Source organism: Dipteris shenzhenensis, chromosome 9, assembly GCF_047967505.1.
Source record: "Dipteris shenzhenensis isolate YYH24624 ecotype China chromosome 9, Dip_SZ_1.0, whole genome shotgun sequence".
NCBI lineage: Eukaryota > Viridiplantae > Streptophyta > Polypodiopsida > Gleicheniales > Dipteridaceae > Dipteris > Dipteris shenzhenensis.
The window spans coordinates 54,117,684-54,138,835 of NC_141604.1; the positions used below are offsets into that span (position 1 = coordinate 54,117,684).

General features: G+C 43.3%; 1 protein-coding gene across 1 annotated transcript; it reads left to right on the forward strand.

Annotated features, from left to right (window-relative positions):
- The first annotated feature begins 850 nt into the window (after positions 1 to 850).
- Positions 851 to 20,382, forward strand: LOC147898846 (uncharacterized). Its single transcript, XM_087379136.1, has 13 exons — positions 851 to 1,224; positions 1,748 to 1,917; positions 2,406 to 2,534; positions 8,427 to 8,519; positions 8,715 to 8,794; positions 12,754 to 12,867; positions 18,483 to 18,556; positions 18,651 to 18,727; positions 18,824 to 18,907; positions 19,032 to 19,124; positions 19,248 to 19,355; positions 19,456 to 19,533; positions 19,629 to 20,382. The coding sequence occupies exons 1-13, from the start codon at positions 1,068 to 1,070 to the stop codon at positions 20,142 to 20,144; spliced, it is 1,773 nt and encodes a 590-aa protein (XP_087235262.1). The 5' UTR covers positions 851 to 1,067; the 3' UTR covers positions 20,145 to 20,382.
- The last annotated feature ends 770 nt before the right edge of the window (positions 20,383 to 21,152 follow it).

Genomic DNA, 21,152 nt, shown 5'->3' on the forward strand with positions numbered 1-21,152 from the left:
CTCTCTCTCTCTCTCTCTCTCTCTCTCCAACTTGATCACCCACTCCGAAGCCTACCAAGAGGCAAAAATGTTATAAAAAATCATTTTTCCATGCACAAAGCCCTTATGTGTCTCATGCTCATTCTTTGGCTTGCCCTTACAGGGTAGCCTTAGCAATGGTTCTACTTTGGCATAAATTCCAAATTTTTCTCATTGGCCTTTGTTAAAGCTGTCAGCCCAATAAATGGGGCAATTTGCACAACTAACTATTTTGAATTTCTCTCTCTCTCTCTCTCTCTCTCTCTCTCTCTCTCTCTCAGCTTCCCTCACTCCAACAATTGTCCCTAGCCCACCCACCCTTAGGGCCTTAGAACATGGATGGGGCTAGCATGGGTTTAGGATGGGAATATTTTTGTCATCATTACTCCCATCCTACACCAAGTGGTCTAGGATGGATTTAGAATGGGAGTAGCCACTTTTTCTCCCATCCTGGACCATGGCCTCTAGACCTTGGCAGCCATAATGGGTTCCCCTTTTTTAGGGATTCAAAAACATGGAAGGATGACATGTGTCCTTGTCTCCACAAGGTCCCCACCTCTTAAACACATGAAATGATGCCATGTGTCCTCTTCCTCCTAAACCCATACCTAGTTCTTTTTTTGTTAGCACATGGTGGGATGGGAATAGGATAGAAATATGCATGGGACCACTTGGGACCACCTTTTCCCATTCCCATCCTATTTCTTCCCATGTGCTAAGCCCTTAGCCTCCCCATTCTCTCACTTAGCTTCCCTCACTCCACCACTAGTCTCTCTTTTTCTCTCTCTTAGCTTCCCTCACTCCACCACTCGTCCCTAGCCACCCCCCTTCGCCTCTGCATTTATTTTGGGCAGGCCTATTGAATGACATGTGTCGTTCATCTTTTTTCACTTGTTATTTTTTTTTGCACGAAGATGAATAAGATCTCTAATTGATGATAGCTTGCCCATTTCGTGCAACTCATCAAGTGGGTACACGTGGCAGCCCAATCAGGGCCAAACATTTAAGCCCCCACAGACACCTAGGTTTCCATTTTCTGCTTTCCAGTCATGGAAGTCCAGGGTGACGGTCCGCGCTCGGAGATTGCTTGTAGTTTGAGTGACGTAGACGAAGCGCAACGGGAGCATTGGGACGATCTGCGCTGGAACGAGGATGACGAAGAGGAGCACCTCCTCGGTGCCCTTGACTGGTTGGATCTTCGTGACGGTGAGATGTGATACCTATGCTCCGCGACGTCTTCAGGGTTTCCACCTTGCGTGTAATTGAACTGTTGTCTGCACACAGTATCATTCTGGTGTTTCGTGCCAGAACCAGTTATGATTTTTATCGGATAGCGCTGCAAGCCTCCCATTAGAGAGTGCCTCTCTGTAGAAAGAAATGTTGGGGTTTTCTCCTGTTGACTACAGGCATCCCTCAATTAGGCAATTTGTTATCTGTGAGGAAAAACCAATCGGCAATCTATTGCCCAGGGTAACACTCTGTAGCCATTGTTTTGGCGGGAACTCCATACAACTAGTTTATGATTAGGAAAATAACATTTGTGTGTAAGCGCTCTTCCAATTTTGATCATGGATACTCAGTGTTAACCAGTCAATATAGATTTGGATGCAATTGAAGTTATTCTGTTTTGAGGTGATTGTCCCTTAAAACCCAACATACATGGAAGGATAATTTGAATGTGATACTGTGCTAAGCAACTTGGTGACGTGAAGTTTTTCTCTTTACGCAGACCTTCAGTCAAGGGGAGCCAGTCATGTATCAACGGCTTATAGATCATCATTTTCCTTGCAAAATCGTCCTAATGCTCATGGAGGTCCTGTTAACTCACAGAATTCAATGCAATCTCGCACCAAACAAAATGAAAAGTATAGTGCCCATATCAATGTGGGTCCATTGCAGGTCAGTGTCCTTTCCCAGGCTATATGTGCTTTAAACCATCTCTCAATGCCATATTCATTCAGGAAAGGTACGACATATGGTCTGATGTTGCTTTTGTGAGTGAAAAACATACATGCTATATCCACGTGATGCTGGGAATGTGGATCAATACGAATCCACAATTACTATGTAACCTGCCTCATTGGGAGGGAGATGATAACATAAGCGTAGCGTTGCTTACTAACTTATGTTTTTAAAAAGTACTGTTTACACTAAATTTTGATTAGTGTCTTTATGCTTGTTTTATATAAAAAATTTAACTTGCAAGATTAGATATATTCTAGTCTTCTGAAGATATAGATATGAAAGTTTTGTTGAACACTTCAAAATTAGGTTGGATGTAAACGTTGATTGATGGCAGATAGTCATCAGTGGCAATTTTTGAAGCAGTTCTCATATGCTATGCTTTGAGCGTTGTTTTGATGTAAGTTAAGACAATGTTGTTCTAGGAATGGGATCGAATGTCACAAGTGGGTATGTCAAATTCTGTGAGCACTGCCATTCGTGAAAGTGTTAGACGGATTGCAGAGAATCGAAACCGAGTCTCAGAAAAGGCAGATCGAGCAACTGTCGAGCAAGTAAGTCATTCCTAACTAACTTCAGGTTGTTTTTTTCAATTGTGGAGTACTGAATGTAGATCGGCTCTATTGTTATTTTTGTTTCAATGAATACTCTCTCTCTCTCTCTCTCTCTCTCTCTCTCTCTCTCTCTTGTGTGTGAATGTGTAATCCTTCGTGTGAGATAGGTTTTGCCACATCCTCTCATAGGAGAGTTGTATAAATGTTATCAATTCCATGATATATATCATGAAAATGCTCAAACTATTAGAGTTGTTATTGCATGTCACTAGGAGCAATAACTAGAATGGTTATTTTCATGTTTTTTAGGACCTGTAGGTTGTTGGTCAGTCATTCAATATTAGCACTATCTCTATCATCATCTTCATTGTGTGTGTGTATGTGTTCGTGTTATGACCCAAGTCATAGCTTAAGTTGGCATAATGATGGGGTTATATCCTCACTGTAACAAAGGGGCTAGGTAGCTAGCTATTTAGTTAGCTAGTCAGTAGTCTATTTAGTAGGTTGCTCATAATTTGCCACCTGGCTCGATTGGATCTATCCCATATACAATCTTTTAAACTACAATCGGCCTTGGAACTATAAAAGGTTTGCTTTACCAGATTTTCCAGGTAGCTAGCTATTTAGTTAGCTAGTTAGTAGTCTTTTTAGTAGGTTGCTCAGAATATGCCACCTGGCACGATTGGATCTATTGTCACGATCTGTGACGTATTCCTTTCTCTATACCTTAGACTTATGGATGGTTAAATGAATGGACACTTGTGGAAGGGTATGCCCTTTCGACGGGACACTTCCTATGAGGCACAACCCTTCACAAGAGATTCTATTGAAGAGACACTCCCATTGTAATGTATCCTCTCATCAAGGGTCACACCCTTCACAAGGGGTACACGCTTTTTCATGCACATACACTTTGGAGTACACACCTTCTCATGTGTGACTCTTCACTCTCTATATAAGAGAGGCCCAACTGTATGACGCATGTTGTGCATGGAAGAGATGGAGAGAATGAGCGTAAAATTTTTTAGCGCCAACCCCACCTAAAGTCATCAGTGGCCTCTCCATCTCCCTCACATCACGAGTTGATGTGAATGGACACGACAAAAATCGTGTCTTTTGATGTGCTTGGGCTGTCCCAAAACCAAGGGATGCACCTTTTCCACCATCGGACACACCTTTTGATGAAGAGTTTTTGACTCCTCACCCAAGGGACACACCCCATCGTGGAAAAAAGAGGACATATTTTCGTGTGGGGACACCCCTCTTTAAAACCCCTTCATGAAAAGGTACACCTATTCCAAGGGTCACACCCCTTAGAATAGGCACACCCTTTGGCACCAAGCACCACCCTACAAAAGGGTACCTAGAGGGCCTAAAAAGGGCAACCAGCTCTAAACCTAAGGCCCAACCCAAGATACCCTTGCGTTCAAGTAACCCAGCCTTTAATTTTTGGGAAAAGCAAGGCCTAGCAGTTATTGCAGCCTTCGCAAATCGGCCTTTGGCGTCTCGAAAGTCGCGCCCTCTTCTCGAAAGTCACGCCTGCTGCTCCGTACAGTCTATCATGCCGATTCTGCCCCTCCCTTGCCGATTTCTGCTTGCCAGCCCACGCCAAGCTTGCCGTTTTCTGTTTCCAAGCTTTGCTCAGCCTTTGGCGGCCTTCCATAGTCACACCAATCATGCCCTCAGCCTTCTGAATCTGTTTGCCAGCCTTTGCTCAGCCATGGATGTGTTCCATCGCCTCTGAAGAGTGACGGCCTGATGCCAATCTCTGCACAGCCCGCTCTATCTCTTCACCTCGCCATCTCAGCCTGCGAACAGAGGCCTTGCTGTCCAGCAAATATCCTCAGCCAGCCCCTCTTGTACAAGAAAACCTCGCCTCTACACAACAGATCGAGATCCTGTGTGGTTTGTGGTTTTGCTGGCAACATATTCTGCCCACCACCGGACTGTTTCGTTGCTGAATCGCCTCCCTTTACAGCAAACCCTAATTTTGAAATTTGAAGCCTGACATCAGGACCTCCTTCAACTCGCAATTGATGCTGTACTTTTTCCAGCCCGAAGCCCTCCGCTAGTACATGCTTTTTTCAGCACAGTCTGGCAGTCTAATCTATTCCAGGTGGATTCTTTCCATTCTATTTCTAAGGATTCTCTTTTATATTGTTATTTGCTGCTCATTATCAAATTACAGCAAATGAAAGCCCCCTCCTTAAAGCATGGAAACCCCAGTCCCTTCAAGGACACCTCAGGCATCATCTATCACACAATATTGTGTTCAGATTGCACAACCAGCCCATTTCGGAGCTTTTACATCGTGGGTCTTCTGTGTCACGTGCCATTCTAGTGACTTGGATATCTTCTGCGTGAGGCACCTCAATTACATTACTTCCTCAGCACAGTCCAGGTTGTGTTTCACGAGACACGTAGATACCCAGAACCCGATATTTCTCACGAGTTTGCTGTCCATCTTTGGAGAGACTTTTACCCCTTAGCTTCAGCATCTCCAGGGTACTCTCCACCTCCTTCAGCTCCCAGATATCCTCCCGCACAGGTTTTACCTTTCCCAAGACAGTATTTACACTCTGAAGGCACTCCTTCTCTTGGATATCCTCCACTCCCGACAGCAGCTCCTTATACCTTCTCAGATCCATGGACTCTGCAACCTACCCCTATACTTTCACGAGCAGTAACACCCACTTCGGCATCACCAGTGTTACCTCAGACAAGACCTCCTTTACTAGATTTCCACGGGTGGTTCCATCCTGCCTCGCCTGCCCCCTCCAACATGAACAATCTCAAGGAGCAGCCCGGATCTTCTTCCAGGAATGGTACAAACTAGAGCGCAGGTTCGTGCTCTTCTTACAGGGACCTCAGATATGTCGCAACGCTTGCGTGCAGCCTCTCTGGAGATAAGCAACTCAAGTTAAAAAAAGACCCCTGAAGTCAACTTACAAGGCGAAGCACTACTTCAACTTCAAATTTCTTAGCTTCAGGACAACATCTCCAACTTGGTCCAGAAAGACTAACAACTCCAGGATTCTCGCAGTACCACACATACAGAGGATGACGTGACGCCACCGGATGACTATGTGGACTCGTTCCGACCAGGTGATGGACAATGATGAGTGCCTGGAGCTATTTGGGGTGCTTGGTTATTCTTCGAGAGGACTTGAGGACTCAGGGTTAGAAGGGGGCTGTGACGGAGCACAATCCTCCTCAGAAATCGACCAACAGAGGGTCACACATCGGAAGACTGTTAGAATAGCCCAGGAGCTCACACAGTGTGTGTTGTGAGTGGAACTTAACTTATGTGCTTCAAATAGATGTGCAGACTAGTAGATAGACATTGATCCTGACAGATATAGAAACCACCAAAACAATATATTTCCGTCCAAAGCTATGGACACAATACAAAAGAGAGAGATCCAAAGTTCCACCAGATCGTGGTCCTTTGATCTTACCACAAGGTACTTCTACTATCTGCTGGGGATATCTCTAGAATACTGAGCGTGCGTGCTCCACCTCAAGCGTATGTAGACTCTCCGTCTAAAGGCTCAGCTCCTTGCTGCCCTAGAAGAGAGCCAAGGCTCTAGTCCAAGAAGAGCTCAGACTGCAGCAACTCTTCCCTTGCTTTGCCTCCTGGATGTAGGCCCAAAGGTGAGGGTATTGCTGCTCCTTGTGGTCCCAACACTTGCTGGCTGCTGGATGTATGAATGCAGTCCAACGGGCTGCTTTTATAGGGCCCAAGACCCCTAGAAATGGACCAACCAGGCTCCTCCTCCTGGCTGACTCAGCCTGCCTAAAACCGCCCCCACCAGCCCTATATCTTGGGCTGCGGGCAGCTCTTTTTGGGCTGTGAGCTTTCTGCATTTAAGTCGAGGCCCAGCCCCCTTGAAGTGTGTGCCAGGTTGACCTGGCTGGCCCCCTCCACTCGCCCCATATTTGGGGCTGTGGGCTGGCCCATGTGGCCGACCAGCTTCCTCCCCCCACCAGTCCTGTGGGGCTATATATAGGGCGGTTTGCCAGCCTTTTACTGGCTTCTGCTCCCCCGCCTTGACTCGTGGCAGTGCGCCATCTTTTAACCTCAGATACAGGCCTATTGCAGGCCCTTTACCAGGACCAAAGGCCCTTCCAAGTAGGCACCTTTGTCCTCTGCAGGTCCTGCTCTGTTTCAGGCCCTTTTCAGCCTCTGGATCCATATCTCCTGCTACGTACTTGCTGTCCCAAGCCTCTGTACAGCTCGGTACTGTTGCTGGCCTCAGATCCTCTTGTCCTAGGTCTTCCTCCCCAATGCTCTCCTCATTTGGGGGCTTACAGATGGGGAGGTGACCTTTCCAACAGTCCCGGACACTGACAATGAGGGGATAAGCAGACTGAACTTTACGAAGGTGTTTAAGGAGGGCCAATACGTCTTTAAAGTTGTCACCAGCAAGGAAGCTTCAATAAGAAGCTTGAAAAGCTTCGTTGCTTTTTGGAGGTTGCTTGTTTCTTTTTTATTGCCTTTGCTTTTCTGGTTCAGTGGTTTCTTTTTAAATTGGATCTTTGGCTTGTTTATGTCAACCAAGTGGCTTCACGCTTAGGTTAAGGATCTACATGTTAGAAATGTCACTGCCCCACCTGTGAGCCCTCGATTTGAGGGGATTAGGGGCAGGAGACTATAGGGGGATGGGGGCTGAGTGTACCGTGCTGTCTGAGGGCAGCACCTGGCGTGGAACAGTGCGCCAGCACCACGGGCCCATGCGGGGGCATCTGCAGCACGTGTACCAGCCAAGGGCTGGCCTAGAAACTGACTAGAAGTTGGCCATTTTGGCCCTTCTGGGAGTCGGTGCAGCAGACTGGAACCATCCAGAAAGTCGGCCAGTTCAAGGGGCTTGCTGCCCACCTATATAAACCCCCTCCCCCCTACACTTCTCCTCATCACCAGCACTGACAGTCAGCACCCGGGCAAGCATGCAGGGAGAGGAGTAGACTCAGCTTTTGTATCAGCATCTCTTTGCTGGTTGTTGCTCACCTCTTGAGCTTTTGTCAGCCCACTGTTGTGGAAGAATATATCTGAGTTTTGTCTCTCTCTCTCTCTCTCTATCTCTCTCTCTCTCTTTGAGTGTTGTATGGGCTGCGATCGGGAGTGTGAGGAGTGAGTGATTCTATCCTCTACTTTCCAACACTAAATCCTTTCGCTAAGCTGCCTTGCGTAAACATACGGCACATGGCAAGACAGTAGGTTTGGGATCTTGTTAGCTAGGTGGCTGGTCTATCCATGGATCCCCTTGCTAGATTGGTTTCAACCCTTCCTGTAAGAATGGGCTCCATCCTATTTCATTCATTACATGTCTTCATCCTTGAAGGATCTTGTTGGCTGTTGACCTTTAATATGTCAGTGTGGGGTTTGGGAGAGCACTTCAGCCTTTTTGGGTGCAGTATTTTGTATTGGACCTTGTTCATCTATTGCTAGTCTTTGAGGTATACGGAACTAGTCTTGTGAATACTTGCTTCTGCTTTATGGATATGTGAATGGGATTGCTCATACATAATGAATATCACGTCCTTATTTCCAGCCTTGAGCACGATAGTAGGCAAGGATTATCAAAGGGCCAGTCAGCCACCATGCAAAGCACATACTAAGGCTTGCATCATGCAGGTCATGCCAATTCAGTTATCCATCATAGCCACATCTCACTAATTGACACGAGAATGGATAAGACCAGATGCCTAGTTCTTCGTTTTCTTACCTTGGCATCTAACAATTCTCAAATCTTAAGATTGAATATTTTAAGCTTTATGAAAGTGCACAATGTTTCAAGTGTTTGTGTTAAAAAACAATGTTTACACTTTGACTAGGGTTGTGGTTCATTATTAAATACTATTTTATAAAGTGGAGGTGAATGTGTTATGTAGGCAATTGACCCAAGGACACGGATGGCCCTTTTCAAGATGTTGAATCGAGGGGTATTTAAAGATATCAATGGGTGTATTTCCACAGGAAAAGAGGCAAGTAGCTTTTCTTATACGAAAGAAATAGCAGGGTTATTTTTTTGCCATATTTGTTTCTACCATAAAATCTTTGGCGAGGTGGGCATGCTTTCTATCTTCACGTAGGCGTGGTATGTAAGTTAAATCAAATGCCTTAAATTGATCTACAATCAATATTATAATCATCATGCATTAATGGGGTGCAATTTACAGGCAAATGTATATCATGCAACTACTGAAACCGGTGAGGAGCTTGCCATCAAGATTTACAAGACTTCAATACTAGTATTCAAGTGAGAGCTTACACGATGTCTTTTTTGTGAAATGCAAATACAGATGTTTTGCACCATATGTTTCTCACTTGAAATCTACACTAGCTTTTGCACATTGACAGATGTTCCTTGTTAAAGATGAGCCTTTTTGCAGTTTAAAAAGTAAAAGTAAGTTTGCTCAGTACAATGTTTACTTCAAAAAATAATGTTCGACAACAGTATGCTATTGTATCTATTCTTTGCTCTTTACAACGTGATTTTTGGATTTGACTTGTGCTTATTAGTGTAGCCTGGTTTATTTGCATCAAAACGATGCATTGAAGCTGTAATGATTTCAAGCACACACGGCCACAACTACAAATATGTTTCTTGTTTAGATAATTTTACATGAAATTAAGGCCACCCTCCCCTTCTTACATTGATACCTCATAACCTTTTTATGGACTAGCAAAAGAGATCCAAAATAGGGTAAATCCCCTTAGATTCTTGGATGTGGATCATAGGCGAATGACCTTTTATGAGTGCTTATCTTTTCCAAGATGTGTCCTACGGATGGGATATAATAAGGATTGCTGTACATATCTCCAGATATTTATTTAGATTTATACAAATTCCAACTGTATAATTGCCTTAAACAGCTAGACAAATAAACTGTAAGAGATTCATAAGGAATTAGCTCAAAATAGTAGGCTCTTAGAACAGAGGCAAATGCTTCAACCGCTAATGCAGCAGATAGATCTATATCCAAACGCACACTAAATTCTAAACGCACAAACGGTAAAAGAACAGAGAGAGAGAGCAGCACAAAGGAATACTCAGATTAATTGCACCATAAAGGTGGAAGGAAACCATTCTAGGGAAGAGCTACAACATCCAATGAACTGCAAGGCAAAAGTCAGCGGAAGAGCAAATCTGAATATAAGGGCAAAGGAAGGTGGCTATGTTCTACTCCTCCATGCCTTCTGTGGAGGGCTTCAGTGGGATAAAGAACTAAGCCCCTTAAGGCTCCTTCGATTCCTGACCAGGCTAACCCAGTCTGTCAAATGACCCGAGGAGATCTGGTACCCTTCAAGTACTTGAGCATGCGTAGTTCTGCTTTCGAATGATCCTTCTTGGTTTTGTATAGAATTGAAAGAGAAGTCCAATGACTAGTCGAGCGTCAGTCAGATAAGGAAATTGCTTACCAACTATCGATACTTAACATGCATTTGCCAATTGAGAAATATCTTTATTACTCAGCTTCAGCTTGACCTCCATTGGTGATACTTGCAGTCCTCCATCTGGAGTGGCTTCAAAATTTCACAGCGCTGTGCTTCCAAGGAAATAATGCAGAAGCCCTAAGTCAGTCATCTCGAACTCCTTCATCTAGAGTCCCTTGACGTGCAAAGGCTTCCCATTGTGATCACTTGTAAGACTGAGATCATCAACATACAAGATTACAATCATCTGTCCGTTTCCCTCTGAAAAGAGGAACAAGTTTGCATTTAATGGACTCCAAGATGACCCTATCTTATTTAAAAAGTTGTCAATGCATTGGTACCATGTCCTTGGGGCTTGTTTCAGACCGTGAAAGCTTTCCTCAGTTTGCATGTCTGTGTCTCTGTACTTGATAGATGAAATCCCTCCGACTGCTCCACGTTTTAAGTCACATTTAAGAATCCACGTTTTAAGTCACATATAAGAAGGTAGACTTGGTGTCCATCTAAAAAATAGGCCATTCAAAATGGGTAGCCAAGGCTGTGACTGTTTGTATATCGGTCTTGAACTTTGCCTTATACACCTAATTGGTGCCAGCTTAAGTGGTCTGTCCACCAAGTCCCAATTGCAATTCTTGAGAATGGCATTCATTTGTGTTTGAATGGCAGCCAACCATTCAAGTACATCTCTTGTCTCTTGAAAAGACTTTGGCTCCACAATCTGAGCCTCCAAAGCATAGGGTTCTTTGCCATCTTTAGATTTCCTCATCTCCCAACTTCACTCTAGAATGCCTGTCACTTGAGAATCCTACAGGGTCTTCAAAGTACTAGCATGGAAGCCTCTTCTCCTTTGTTGGTGTCTTTTCGCGGGTTCCAGTGCCTCTGGCTCAAACTCTAACTCCTTTGGCTCAGAGTCCTTATTTCTTTGTGCTTAATAGCTAGCCTAGGTGTAAGTGGGGGTGGTGAACGAAACATGGAGGGAGAGAGAGAGAGAGAGAGAGAGAGAGAGAGAGAGAGGCTAGGGTGAGAGGAAAGGCTTTTATTCATTCATCAAGTATCTCATGACAAGTGAAGTACAAGCCTTTATAGGCTAGACACTCTTCACACATATACCAAGTGCGTATGGGATAACTCCCAAGATGACACATGGCACTCACACATGAACCACTACTAGATCTCCTAGTACAACACATCACACAACACACTAATACACTCTTTGGCTATGATTTCTCCAACATCCCCCTTCAGGCCACAGAGTGTGAGACCCGACACGTAAGGAGTAGACAAATCCCCCCTCCACCGCAATACTGAAAGAGCAAGTCCAACTATCCAACACCTCCCGTGTGACAATGACTTCTCAATCAGCTTGCGATTGGCAAGGGTAGACCATCACTCGTCACCCCCCTTACTCTGAATTGGTTGGTCAATACCATCATACCAAAGTAAAAAACCATGCAATCATTTTTGGGGGACAACCAAGGGTAGAGTGCCCTTATTGACTCCAAATACATTCAGTTTAGAAGGACTACTCAAGGCTGAGAACCTCTATTGACTCAACACAAAAGGACTAGTAGCACTAAACATCATCTACCAACTCAGAGAGGGATAGATCATCCAATATAGCAGATAAATCTTGCTCCTCATGTCCAGTGGATGTGGCGAAAAGATTCTGGAGCTTGTCCAATGTCTCCTTGGCTGAACTATTGAGGTCAAGATGATGAACTAGAATGTTGGCCGGCCTCGAACCAATAAGCGCCAGTGCCTTGTCATTCTATTTATTCCAAGCTGTGACTTGTGCTGGTTGGTCTTCACTGCGAGGGCGAGGCTCCATGTGTGCAAACTGACCAGATGAAGAACCAGCGAGTATGGTGGCTGGTCTAGGACTCCAAAACACAATAGCAGCCTCCACTTGTGCAAGACGGCTGAAGAGGTGCTCCTGTAGATAGTTGCAGCAGCTGCTCGAAGGCTTGAAGTATTCGAAAATGTACACGCAGGTTGATATAAATGGCTAGGTGATAGCTGTAGGTGCACCAGATGCAAAGGCAGTTCTTGAAACCTGCAAGACGGCGCAGCAAGGCACTCCAAAGTGCTGCAGCAGGTCACTACAGTAAAAGTCGGCTGGTATATGTATGCTGGAGTGCTGGAAATAGCTCGGAAGTGGCTCTGTTGACGGCGGTTATGCAGCAGCAGCACATAGACCCTGAGTTTGGCAATGGAGACCATGCCGTGCGGACCCCAACTCTCGGTTAGTCGTCTAGATGACTCAAGTCCCACCCTCGGGAGTGTCCAGCTAGGCATGGCCCAAACCCTGTAAAGATATCATTGTGTGGAAGATGGCATCAATTTGGACTCTGGAGTGGCATCATAGCGTCATAGCGAACTCTGCCTTTACAATCTGATGATGAACCGAGGGCTTAGTCCTATGAGAATGTGTGTGTGTGTGTGTGTGTGTGAGAGAGAGAGAGAGAGAGAGAGAGAGAGAGAGAGAGAGAGAGAGAGATGGTTTTTTTCACCTAAGCCTATAGCTTTGTGCAATGTGTAAAGTTTTGAAGGTTGTCGATTGGGAGAATTGTTAAAGTTTTGAACGTTGTCGATTGGGAGAATTGTTCTAATAGGATTGGGAGAATTGTTAAAGTTGTCGATTGTTCTAATTGTTCTAATAGCATTCATGGTTCAATGTGTAAAGTTTTGAAGGTTGTCGTTTCGGAGAATTGTTCTAACAGCATTCATGGTTATTAATTTTGGAGTGTGAACCTCTGACTGGTTCTTATATTTCATGTGCAGAGATAGAGAAAGATACGTGCAAGGCGACTACCGTTTTAGGCATGGATATTGTAAGCATAATCCTCGAAAGATGGTGAAGACATGGGCAGAGAAAGAAATGCGAAACCTTGCAAGGTGACCTCGTAATCCTCAAGTTTCACAAATTGTGATTGGGCTCCAAAAATGTAGGATATAAGGGAAGTAAATGTCTAAGGCATCAATTGTTGGTCATAGATGTGCAAAAAAAGAAGAGAAGGACAGTCATGCATTGAGCCTAGACCAATGTCCTGACCAAGCCAATCTGACGGTATTTGTGGCATGCAGCCATGCCAATAATTATGCAGGGTCTTGGCTTGGATTGCTTTTCTTGGCAAAGATTTTCTTTTGTCATAACTGTGCTTTCCATCTTCTCTTGCCAAAATCTGTCATTGGGCACTTAGAAATATTTATATTGTAAGGTCATCTTGTCCAATTTTCTCACAGATTTGCTGGTAGTGCTTGAGCTGTGCATTAATGGTTATTAGACATGTTAAGGCAGGACACGTTAGACATGCTTTAGACACAGGTGTTTTAAGTGTCTTAAAAGGAAAAATTTTTACTACAGATTTTAGTAAAACATATATAAAGTCCTCTTTGGGTTAGGTTAAGTTGTGTGGGGTCTATAACCTTTATCTTTGCTTGTACGTCTTTGACCTCACTATTTTGTAACAAACCGTACTGTACGCACATGAGTTTTTATTGCTCTCCTTCCCACAACTCAGTATCAGAGCAGGTTGGCCTTGTCGCCTTGTGACGATCTGTCACTCCTTTGAGAAGTCTCTTGCATCTTTTGGTTGTGTGCCCATTGTTGTTACGCTGAGGTGCTCCTTGCTATTGCTTGTTTGTCAAAATCTATAGTTCGTGTCGCCATTGCTCTTGTTGGCGCGCCAGACGCTGTTGCTCACATGCAACTCCAGCAAGCAGCTTGACCATTGAGTTAATCGTTGCAGACTGCAGCAAATCGTGCGCAGCACCAGCACGCTGATCATGTTCACATCTTGAAGTTGAGGCGCTGACATTGCTCTTTTGTCTAGTCGCAGAAGCGCAGGATACTTCCGTTCAAATGCAGCTTTAGAACACTGTTCTTCCATGCCAAGCAGCTTCAGCGGACTGTTATTCCATTCAATCACCGCTCAGCATAGTGTTTAACTACATTCAGCAAAACAATCCATAAAAGCGACATGCAGGTTGCTACATGTGGCCCCCCTACAGTCCATACGTCCGCTTTACAGTCCATAAAGGGCATTAGTTGGTTGCCATACAGTACTGAGTACACATGGTTGGTCTGTTGGTTACCATATTTGTCAGTAGCTTCCAAACAGCCAGGGACTGCAATGCGAGTGCAGTACAGGTTTACGAATAACAGTCCGTACTAGTGATTGCTTCGTTCCTTGCTTGGAAATGGGGGGCTTTTTTGTGTTCCGTGCATGTTTTGCAAACAATGCATGAATTTGCTCAGATTTTGCAGACTCTCTCAAAATCAGTCCATTCTATCAATTATTTGGGGCTTTTGCAGACACTCAAAATTTGGGACTTTTGGATCAGAGTGACGTTTGCAGTTTTGGCAGTTAGAATCAGTGATTTTTGGAGATCGTTGTATTCATATTGAGGTGCAATCAGTCCATTCTATCAACTATTTGGGGTATTTCAGATTTCTTTTGCAGATTGAAGCCCACTTGTAGATTCGGGTAGTCTTGCAGAATTTGGACTCTGTGTGAGTTTGCTTTTTAGGCTTTTGCAAGCAATTCACGTACTATTATTTTGGGGCTTTCAGACTGTTTGTGTTGGTTTTGAAATGGTCCAAAATGCCAATGATCTGTTGCCGTAGTCACCAGAAAACGTGTTTCATTGCCATCAATTTGTGCATGGACCTTGTGAATATAGTGATATACCAAGCCTCTCGGTGAACCATAGGAATGTGGAGAGAGGTGCCATGGCTTTAATGTTAACACACCTCATTCCAAAAATCCTCTTACAGGCAAAGGCGTTGCATGGCTCTATTCTCTGGAAGAGAATACTTCCATGATGTCCACTCTTGTGATGGACACAGAGAAACTGTCCAAGACACGCAACATGTACTCAAATCTGGTTTTTGCAGGTCGAACTGACTTTGCCTCATACACCTGTAAGCCGGCCAATGCCTTGGGCTCCCTTTTAAATATCTTCACAATGCGTGTGGCACTCTCAACTATTGTGTATCAACTAGGGAGCTTCCATATGTTCTCCATGAGTAGATCAAGATAATGAGAACCACATGGAGTCCAAACAATCATGGAAAACTCTTTCATTACCAGAGCCCATATACTCCCACAATTTGAGGCATTGTCTGTCATGACCTTCACGACCTCTTTTTCTCCCACTTGCAGTTCATGATTTTTCATTTATCTAAAGAGTCAATTGCAAATTTTTGTGCTAACCTGAGTCTTGCTTAATGCTAAGAATGATAAATCAAAACTTCAAAAGTATTAAGACTCAATAGCATCGTGCACATTGCATCATGACACATGCAGGCTGACCTCTATGGTTGCCTGCCTGATGTAACAGTAGATAAACTCGCCAATGGTCTTCCTATCACCCTTGTGTACGTTGACAAGGCAAGAGGAGACAAGGATATTGATGATACTCCTCCCTAACATCAGATCACCCATTAGATAGTATGGTGCAACTAAGCGTCCTCCAAACTTCCTTGATGGGACTAAAAGCTCTATTTATGCGGCCAATCTCATCATCAAGCACTGTGGTGTACAGGGCCATATAGTCCACTCTTGTCCATCCCTCACATGGGCCAACAATTGCAATAGCTTGGATCGTTCTCTGCCATTGGGGGGTATTTAAGACATTGAAAGATAGATGACACAAAATCAATGTTCTCCCTATCTCTGTCTCAACCATTTTCATGCACTTTTTCCTCCAAGCTTGAGTTGCCTCATAGATTCTTGATGGAAGCCATTATGTGTGCTGCACATGTTTTGAATAGAGACACTACCAAATCCTTGAAAACCATCACATACTTTGAGGCTTGGCATGACAAAAAAACCAAAGGAGATTAGTTGAGGGGGAGCTAGGGGTGAGAGGAATGACTGAGAGAGAAGGGATGTAAAGGCAAAGACTAGGATCTAGTAGCAGCAACACCTAAGGGATCCAACAACAGGGCATTACGCGAAATCTAGATGAATCCAGGTGAAACAAAGAGAAAAAAGCAGTTTGTCTTTGAGATAAGGTGTTCTTTCTTTCTTTCTTTTTTGGCAATCAGAAGGGGTACACCTAACGATTCAAAGCATCCACATTGTGGTCATCACGAACTCTACACCATCCCCCATAACTCTATTATAAATAGACTTGACCAGCCACCTACACGAAAAATGGAGAAAGAGAGACAATCCTAGACTTTGGTGGATATGCAGCAAGCAGAGTACTACGACACCAGCCAATCAATTGCCATAGATTAGAAGTATGATCTAATTTTTGACATAGATATCTTCACTTGTGATTGATCATGCACCATACCCGAATAGCATGCTCTTCTCATGATCGTTTTTGGAGACAGTTTGAGAAGTGCAACAGATTCACACTTAGCAGCACTATCTAGTCTTTTACCCAAAAGCCTGCAAGAAGTTTGCAGTGTCAGCATATCTTGATGCCACGAAACTATGTATTCGGGCCCAATTTTGTGCTCTCGCTGCCTCTAGCCCTCACTCCAACCTATATTATCCTCTCAGCCCTCACTACACTCTCTCCTACCCACTCAGCCCTCACTCCAGTGACTCCACTCTCTATTAGCCTCTCAGCCCTCAAAGCTCAGCCCACCCCCAGCCCACAGGTCAGCCCACTCCTCAGCCCTCTTTTGTTTTCATTTTTTGGTATATTCCCATGTGATTTGATGATCCATTGTATGACGTAGTAGTTTTGCCTGATAGTGACCTGCATGAGGTTTGCCTTGTCAACCCCACTGGTTCCTGTGAGTGTTAAGTGGGTTGGGAAGACCACTCATAGATAGGTTGAGTGGCATGTAAAAAGACAAGTACGACTCTAGCAAGGAGTTTGAAAGTGGTGGGAAAAACTGACTTTCTAGAATCAATTCATGTTGAACAATTGCTCATGAAGAGGTATTGTCCCAGACATCCCCCTATTTGTTGATTGCATGAATCTCATGCATATAACACCGTGCCAAATCCTGGAACGCCATTGACTGCATGGAAATGCGTACCCGGAACAGGGGAATGTGTTCCCCTGGCATTCTGGACCTGCTAGGCATTTCGGGGTCATAAATAGTGATTTAGAAACTAGCAGACATGTAAATTTTTTATTGTTATTTATCCTTAAATTATTAATCCCACCCCACCCCACCCGATCCCACCCAAAAAGAGACATTGTGTTTTTAGACACATCATTTCTAACGTCTCTCAAGTGTCTAACCCCTAAGGCATGTGTTTTTAACCAACCATGTGTGCATTCCATGCTTTTATGTGATTCAGCACGATGTAGAGTCCATGTCCATAATATCAGGTCCAGAGTCAAGTGTGCTATAGGAACTTGCAACAACTTGTTTTTGTCTAAACCGGACCCTTGCTTTTACTGTGTGAAATTTGAGCGACTTGCATTGTGCGATGTTTTTTTTAAACGGAGGTTATTTATTGAATGTTCTGAACTGTGCAAAGTGTGCATTGCTACAATGGTTATGGCTGAAGATGATTATACGATTGTGGTTAAATGGATCTGTTTTTAATGCTAGTCTTTGCGTTGGCTGAGTTCGCCCTTTAAAATTGAGCACATTTGACTGTATATGACAGCAGTGATATTAAATATTGGCACGTCTCTACGTACAGACGGGATGCTGTAGCATGCATCTTTGCAAGGCAGTTTACGATGTTTCTGTTTAATATTGACCTGTTTGTCGTTAGTGACGAAGTAGGGATGTCCGAGCATGCATCTTTGCAATTCAGCTTATGACGTGACTGCAAACATCGCATATATTATGATATAACTCCTCTTGCAGACATCAAGAGTTTGGCAAGGATTGGAATGAGGAAGGACAGTAGAAGGTGCTGCTGCAAGGCCTGGTATCTTTTGAGAGTGAAACATTATAATATGAGCCAAATTCATTTCCTTACATGCAATTGTTTTCAAAATCCTTTTTATATGTTCATTGAAGGTGGTAAAACTTTCAGCTCTGTTTGTCATCTCTTTCTTTACTGAGCACCCCCTATCCGCACTGCTTCAATTTTTCATATCAAAATTCAACAATAGAAATCGAGTGTATGTTCGACATGGTGCACTTTACCTTTGTTGAGCCAGGCAAGTGTCAACAACTTGCATTTGGTAAATGGATTGCAATGGTCAAGTTTTGAAGGTCAGTAGGAGGTACTTTGGCATCTTCTGTGAGTGACTGAGCCAATATGAATGTTTTGTCATGTCTAGGGACTTTAGCAATGCTTGAGTAAATAATAGAACATCTGTGTGTGTGTGTGTGTGTGTGTGTGCTGCTGCTGCCTTCCCCTTTCCCCTCTCTCTTCTCCCGAGTCCCCCAAAACATCACCCTCTCCGCCACGTCCACTTTGAAGTGTTTACCGACTAAAGAGGCATGTGATGTGACCAATGCAGAGGTTCAGATAAAAGGAGTATATTTTGAAATGATCTTGAATATAGGGTAATGATTTGTAGGAATCAGCGTAATTAATGGATGTTGACTCCAGATTTCTATCTCGGACCAGGTTGAAAGGTGCGGGGATACGATGTCCAACACCAGTCTTGCTTCGCTTGCACATCCTGGTCATGTCCTTCATAGGTGAATTCTTTTTTTAAATTCCTTGATATTGTTCTTTGTTAAAACCACATGTCTAAATGGTGGAGTGGTGCTGGTTGTCACGATAACTGAAAAGGGCAAGATGGCTGGCCTGCTCCACGCTTAAAAGATGCTCCTCTTTCTGAGTCGAAACTTAGGGAATGCTATCTGGAGGTAAAGAGTAACTATTTATCTATATGTTCAATTTTTAAGCCATTTGCAGACTGCACATTTTGTTTGGTTCACCTATGGCTTTTCTAAAATTTGCAGATGGTTGTAACAATGCGGTTAATGTTTCAAAAGTGCAGACTTGTGCATGGGGACTTGAGTGAATATAATATCCTGTATTATGAGGTTCGTAGGATGTGCAGGTGATTTATGTGGGATTCTGCAAGATAATTGTCATGCTTGCTTCTGTCAGAATGAAGGTCTTTTCAATGCAATAGTGAAGTTATGATAGTCGGTTGTTCTTTGACAGGGCCATTTACATATAATTGATGTTTCACAGTCCGTGGATTTGGATCATCCACGGGCATTGGATTTTCTCAGGGAAGATTGCTTGCATGTGACGGTGGGTGTGGAAACCTAGAAAGAATATTTCTGGTGCTAGTTTGAAAAAAGTTTGTCTTATCTCTCCATTGTCAGATAATTTTTGTACCTCGTGGCTTCTCAGCTGTTTCCTTACTCAATGCAGGATTTTTTCAAAAAAAAAGGAATGCCTGTGATGACAGTTCGTGAGCTTTTTGATTTCATTGTGGACCCTTCTATCACAGATGAGGACGTGGAGGATTATCTTGAAAAAGTAAGCTTTTCTTCTACTTGCTATTTCACATGGAAAATAAAGTTCATGGAATGGTCAGTCACACTGAAAGTGTTGATGGCTTTTCTATACTTGGGTTTAGATGCAATCAAAGGTCCTTTCTCGAATTGAAGGATCTGGAACAGCTGAAGACAAGGTAGCAGAAGCAGTGTTTGTGCAGGTAGCTCTTGCAGAAAATTTAGTTATATTCTTGTCCTGATTTATTTCCCAATTATTTGGTGTACAAAAGACAAGGGTAACATTGTCGATATGCAGTCGTACATACCAAGGACGCTAGACCAAGTGAAGGACTACGAGCGTGACATGCAGCGTATACTAGGCGGGGAGAATGTAGAAGGCATCTATTATCAGACAATAATTGGGTTGAAAGATGATTTATCAGGTGTACGGCTAGTGCCGTCTCTCTTGGAAGATCAAAGACATGAGGCGACAAATGCAACTGAGTGCACATTGTCCTCACATTGTGAAATATCTGTACCCTCCGATCAAACGGATGGTGAGCTTTTTGTAGAAGCTGCGGCATGCAGTACTACAAAAATCGATGAAGCTACCATTAAAAGCTCAACTGCAAATAGTAGTGATTCTGAAATCAGTGTTCAAGAAAGCGATCAATGCTTTAATACTCCTAAATTTGATCAAGAAGAGTTAAGAACTGCTCGCAAAGAACATAAGAAAAAAGTGAAGGAGGAAAGGAGGGAAGCTCGTAAAACAAAAGTTCCGAAAGCGGTCAAGAAGAGAAAGAAAAAGGTTTCAAGGGAGGGAAGAAGGTAGCCACTGATCAACAATTTTTCTGCTACCGTTTAGAGGTACGCTGATGCCATAGGCGGTCTTAGATTTTCCCATACAGCTGGCTCTATAGACTTGGTATTTAAGGATTTTTGCATAGACGATGGTAGTTGAGAAGAGTGTATCTGAAGGGAGCATTCCTTTGACAGGTTGTGGCTGACTGTCGAGTTCATTTAAAGCCTTGTGGTAACTATTGATGTAAGGAACTTTTGTGGTAGTTGAGAAACGTATGTAAGGAACTTTTGTGGTAGTTGAGAAACGTGTATCTGAAGGGAGTATTCCTTTAACAGGCTGTGGCTGACTGTCGAGATCATTTCTTGTAAACCCTGATGGTATGTAAGTTCATTGTTGTTTGAGCTTAAGGACTGAGAAGACGTGTTGAGATTCTCCATGCGGTATCAGAACCATTGGAACGTTGTTGTGGGGAGAGGAGAGTAGAGAGAAAGAGCACCTCCAACAAAGTAATAAACTTTCACACGCCTCAAAGCTAATCTTATTCTCATTTATTCTTATTATTATTTTAATTCTTTTCTTTTTGTTTAATTTTGTTTTTTTATTTTTTAATTTTTAATTAAGTCTCTCTCCCCCTTAATTTTATTTTATTTTTAATTTTAATTTTAATTCTTTAAAAAGTATGCTTTTGCGTTTTGTTTTAGTTGCTCTCCTTGGTTTATTTCACTGTATGATCGCTTTATTTTTTATTTATTTTATTTATTAATTTTTTTTAAAATTATTGGTAACTTTCCTTTTCTCTTTCTCTTTCTTTGGTGCTTCTAGGTTGATTAAGCTCTTGCAGTGGCCTTGAGGCCTTGGCTAACCCTAACTGTAATCGCCAGTTTGGGGGTATATTGGCATTAGCGATACATGCTATGATGAATTCGCCTTTTGGAAACCAACAGGGCGATCTCCTGGGATGTCATCTGGCTCCTGTGACATTCCCTTGTAGTAGTAAGGGAGGAGTTAGCTTGGGACGAGTAACGACTGTGCAAGCAA

What these genes read in the sequence shown, in the direction of transcription:
- LOC147898846 (XM_087379136.1), top strand. Translation starts at nt 1,068, where the DNA reads ATGGAAGTCCAGGGTGACGGTCCGCGCTCGGAGATTGCTTGTAGTTTG. An exon ending in CTGGTTGGATCTTCGTGACG is followed by an intron (nt 1,225 to 1,747) that starts GTGAGATGTGAT and finishes CTCTTTACGCAG; the next exon opens with ACCTTCAGTCAAGGGGAGCC. An exon ending in GTATTTCCACAGGAAAAGAG is followed by an intron (nt 8,520 to 8,714) that starts GCAAGTAGCTTT and finishes TGCAATTTACAG; the next exon opens with GCAAATGTATATCATGCAAC.